We start from the raw sequence: 4,155 nt of genomic DNA on the forward strand, positions 1-4,155 counted from the left end.
AAAGCAAACCACAAGGAAAAAGAAAACAAGAACACACAGATTTATGTAGTAGAATGAGTATTTTTTGGATACACAAAACAACCCACTAAGTACTTATATAATATGTGCATACAAATAAGTCCTACGCTCAAAAAACATAAAGGTCCACGGGCCTCTTGGCCCAATCCCTATGCTACCACCATAGAACCCACTGAAAATCACAAACATGGGTCGCACCGCGAAACTTTTTGGGCTGGATCAACAAAATTCGGTCACAACTTGTTGGTTTAAAACCGTTAAAAGGAAAACAACGCAGGAATTCAATTTAAAGCTGGCCGCAGAAACAAAGATGGAGTTTGAAGAAGAGAATATGAAGAGAGTAATTATTTTCTTGTTGAAGACCACCTCAAATTGATCATCAACTTAGCAACTTAAATAGTTGCTATTACAACTAAAAATAGGATAAAGAAACAACCTATTTCTACAAAAATTAGAATAACTAATTAGTTTCCTACCAAAGATAGGACTCCTAATTTAACTAGGATTGTACGTAAAAAAAAGCTGGAGAAAAAAGAAAAAAAACAGCTGCATTCTTAAAGCAACTTTCAACACTCCTCCTTGCTTTATGAAATGAAAACACCAATTCTTTGCCTTAGAAGCTCGAACTTGCTGATTTGAAGTGGCTTAGTGAACATGTCTTCTAGCTGTGGCAAATTTGAAGGCTGCAGAGGAAGAGAAGTCATTTGTTGAGGTAGTGACTGCTGCTACTGAACTTGCTGCATGTTTTGTTGATATGCTTATTGCTGATTACTTGCAAGAAGAGATGGATGTGGACCATGAGGAAGAGGAGGATCTCCTAAAGGCATTGAAACTGGCATTGAAGTTTTCTGTTCTCCTTGAGGTGATGAATCAAGTGATGGGATAGACAGAGGCACTGCAGTTCCAACTCCAGGTATTGTACCCTCAGTTTGTAATATACCGAAGGCAAATGCTCCAGGGGTTGAGGGGGCCTCAAGACCTGGAAAATTACCAGGCATGTGACCAAGAACATTGTTTTGATCACCCAAACCTTGCTGCCCTAAATTGAATTTATCACGAGCGGAGTCGCCAGACCTTTTTCTGCACCAGAACTTTGTTGTCTGATCATTGCTGCCACTGCAAAGGAGGTAACCAATTGGGTGCCATGAAAGATCCCACACACCAGTTTCATGTGCATTTGTAATTTCTACTTCAGGAGCTTCATGCCCCACAAGCCAATGAAATATTGAACTATCATAGCTTCCGCTGACGAAATATTCTTCATGAAACGGATGCCAGGCCAATAATGTCACGTCGTTCTGATGCCCACAGAACGACTCAAGATCCTTCATAGCCCTTATGTCATAAAGCTTGATAATTTGATCCTTGGCAGAAGAAAGGATCCAGTTACCATTCTGATTCCACTTCACGCAGAGAACGGTATTCGTATGCCCGTGAAATGACAAAAGCTCCTTCCCTGACTTGGCATCCCAAAGTTTAACAAGATTATCTTCTCCATCAGATAACGAGCACTCTTCTTGGCAGCTTGTGAAGTCACATACTTTAATGGTAGATTCATCAGAACTGGCCTCAACTTTGGAATCAACTTTTTTTTACATCTGGATTTTCAGGGTTGAAGTCATCATCCTTCGAGTCATCAGATGGAAGTTCAGAAATATCATCTAGTTTCTCCCCATCAGCAACAACTTACTTGGGATATACTGTCACGACCCGAACTTGGGACCTGGCCGTGACGAACATTCCGAACCATGAAAGCCCAAAACACCCCTATCTATCCGGTAATCATGCACATAATTCATATGATAAAAAGAAATACGGAAGATACACACTATTACGGAAACATGGTCATGAATCTAATGAAACCAATAATGGGAAATAATGTCCCACAACCTCTATCGACATCTGAAAACCGTCTGCGAAATCTCTACTACATGACTGAAATAAATTACTGTCTGAAAACTGGGACAAGGCCCCCCAGTAGACCGAAAACTACTAAATAATAAAATCTGCCAGACATTAGGCCTTTCGAAAGATAAAAGGCTCACCACCCGACTCCACAAAGCTGTCTGAAGAATCTACTGATTATCTGGACCTCTAAACTGTGCCTCCGAACCTGGGAGGGAAGGGGGTAGTACTGGTATGCATAGAAATCAAAAACAAAAATATAACTTTTTTACATAATATAAGTGAGACCCATTATAAAGCAGTTTCGTATCAAATCATTTGAAAAGCACATGGGCATAATGTAATAATTTTCCAAAAACAATGCAATGCAGCTGAGCTAGGTGAAATACCCTACATATCACATTTACACCAACTGTCAAACCTCGGTTGCCACCGATATTAGAGTATAAGTGAGGGAAAGACACACAAGACCACATAGCAGGGTGTCTCGACCCAATAAAGTATGGTAGTGCACAAGATCACAAAGCAGGGCTCCTAACCATAGTCCCAATTTGGGAATGACATAAAGTCAGGTACACAAGATCACTTAGCCTGGTACCAAATTCCCATGTCGGCAAACACGGTTTCCAGCGATGAGCCCATACACTTAAACGCCTTCTTCGGGAATCCACCTATCTCGTATAAAATCAATGTATTCAATTCCATTTAACTCAACCACATATCTTATTCTGTAAGGTATCGTCATACCCGACTTGCAAGCCATCAATATCACATCATTACTTCATGCAACCATTATATTCATCATATTTCAACATAATAACTCTCTCCTTGCAAGTCAAAAATCATGTCCACCTTCAAAATAGTTCATGTCATGCTTGTGAAGATGATTTCTAACAATTCACATCATATGAAAATTCAAAACAATTTCATGTCAAGAGAGGGGTTTCATATAATTCATGCTCTCAAGTTAACATCTTTTGAATCACAAGCATATGCATATATAATATATCAAATCACTTCAGAAATAGGCTTAAAGACAAAATCAATATCCTAAAGATGCTTAAAACATATTTAAATTCATAATTTCAAAACCCCCATTTTTAAAACATGAATTTTTTAAGCCCATGAGATTTTTGAGATAACCCCACGTACCTCTATTTGAGAAAATAATAGGTGTTTCTTGAAGCTTACGATCTGGGATTCCAAATCTCCAGTTTGTTTCGAATTCCCATGGTTGAATCTTGAGTTACTAGAGATAATTGGATTGGAATTATAGGGAGGAAACCCTAATTCTTGCAATGGAAGAGAGAAAAAAGTGAGATTTTTCCCTTTACTAGGACATATATAGGGGTTGGAATGGGTTGAAAAGACCAAAATACCCTTGAGTGAAATTCTGAAACTGGAGCCCCATTTTTGGCCCCAGCGCGACGCAGAGCTTGGAAAAATGCCAATTATTGAGACCTGGAAGTTTGGCACAAAGCGGGACTATCGCAGAGGCTTGCTGAAAATTGACGAGTGCCATTTTGGCCTCTGGTGCGATGCGCCATGCACTGAAATGGCATTCGTCTTACAGTTGAAACTTAAAATAGCCATAACTCCTTATCCGGTTATCGGATTTCGACAAATATTATATCGTTGGAAAGCTTATTCAATTATCTACAATTTGGTATATAGTAGGCCACCCAGTTTATCATATACAATGAGTTATGGTTGGTTGCAGTTAATCCAAGTTTTGATGCTTACTCAAACTCGAACGATTGGAAATCCTTCAACTAGTCCTTGAGTTAGGGGACTTCTATGATCTTAATTCATGCTCAAATAGATTTCCACACTACATAATTGATCAAAAAAATAAATTTACATTGGATTTATGGATTTTATAACCTTTATGAGAAAAAATGACGGTTTATGTTCTAGCCCAAAAATGCAGGGTGTTACATTATCTTCCCCCGGGGATCATTCGTCCCCGAATGATGGGCAGGGACTTTGAAGCTTTAAAATATGGAATAACACGGACATGCTATGTTCTCTAAGAAAGAATACACTGATTTGAAACATGACTATAAGACTGGAACTACTGATATTCTGAATTCTTATACCGGACGTGCATATCTGATGCATGGAATACACGAATGAATCTACTCATAAGCTGAATTCTCATAATGAACATGCCTTTCTAATGCATGCATATTTTACTAAACTGATGTATGAATGTATTATTGAATATGCAAT

At 38.7% G+C, this 4,155-nt stretch overlaps 1 protein-coding gene across 1 annotated transcript; it reads right to left on the bottom strand.

The window, feature by feature from the left end:
- Positions 1-776: 776 nt before the first annotated feature.
- LOC124892407 (flowering time control protein FY-like) lies at positions 777-3,445 on the bottom strand. Its single transcript, XM_047403692.1, has 2 exons — positions 3,303-3,445; positions 777-1,542 (listed from the first exon to the last, which is right to left on the bottom strand). Exons 1-2 carry the CDS (start codon positions 3,443-3,445, stop codon positions 777-779), a joined length of 909 nt encoding a protein of 302 aa, XP_047259648.1.
- Positions 3,446-4,155: the final 710 nt, after the last annotated feature.

Source organism: Capsicum annuum, unplaced genomic scaffold (genome assembly GCF_002878395.1).
Source record: "Capsicum annuum cultivar UCD-10X-F1 unplaced genomic scaffold, UCD10Xv1.1 ctg4680, whole genome shotgun sequence".
In the NCBI taxonomy this organism is placed as follows: domain Eukaryota; kingdom Viridiplantae; phylum Streptophyta; class Magnoliopsida; order Solanales; family Solanaceae; genus Capsicum; species Capsicum annuum.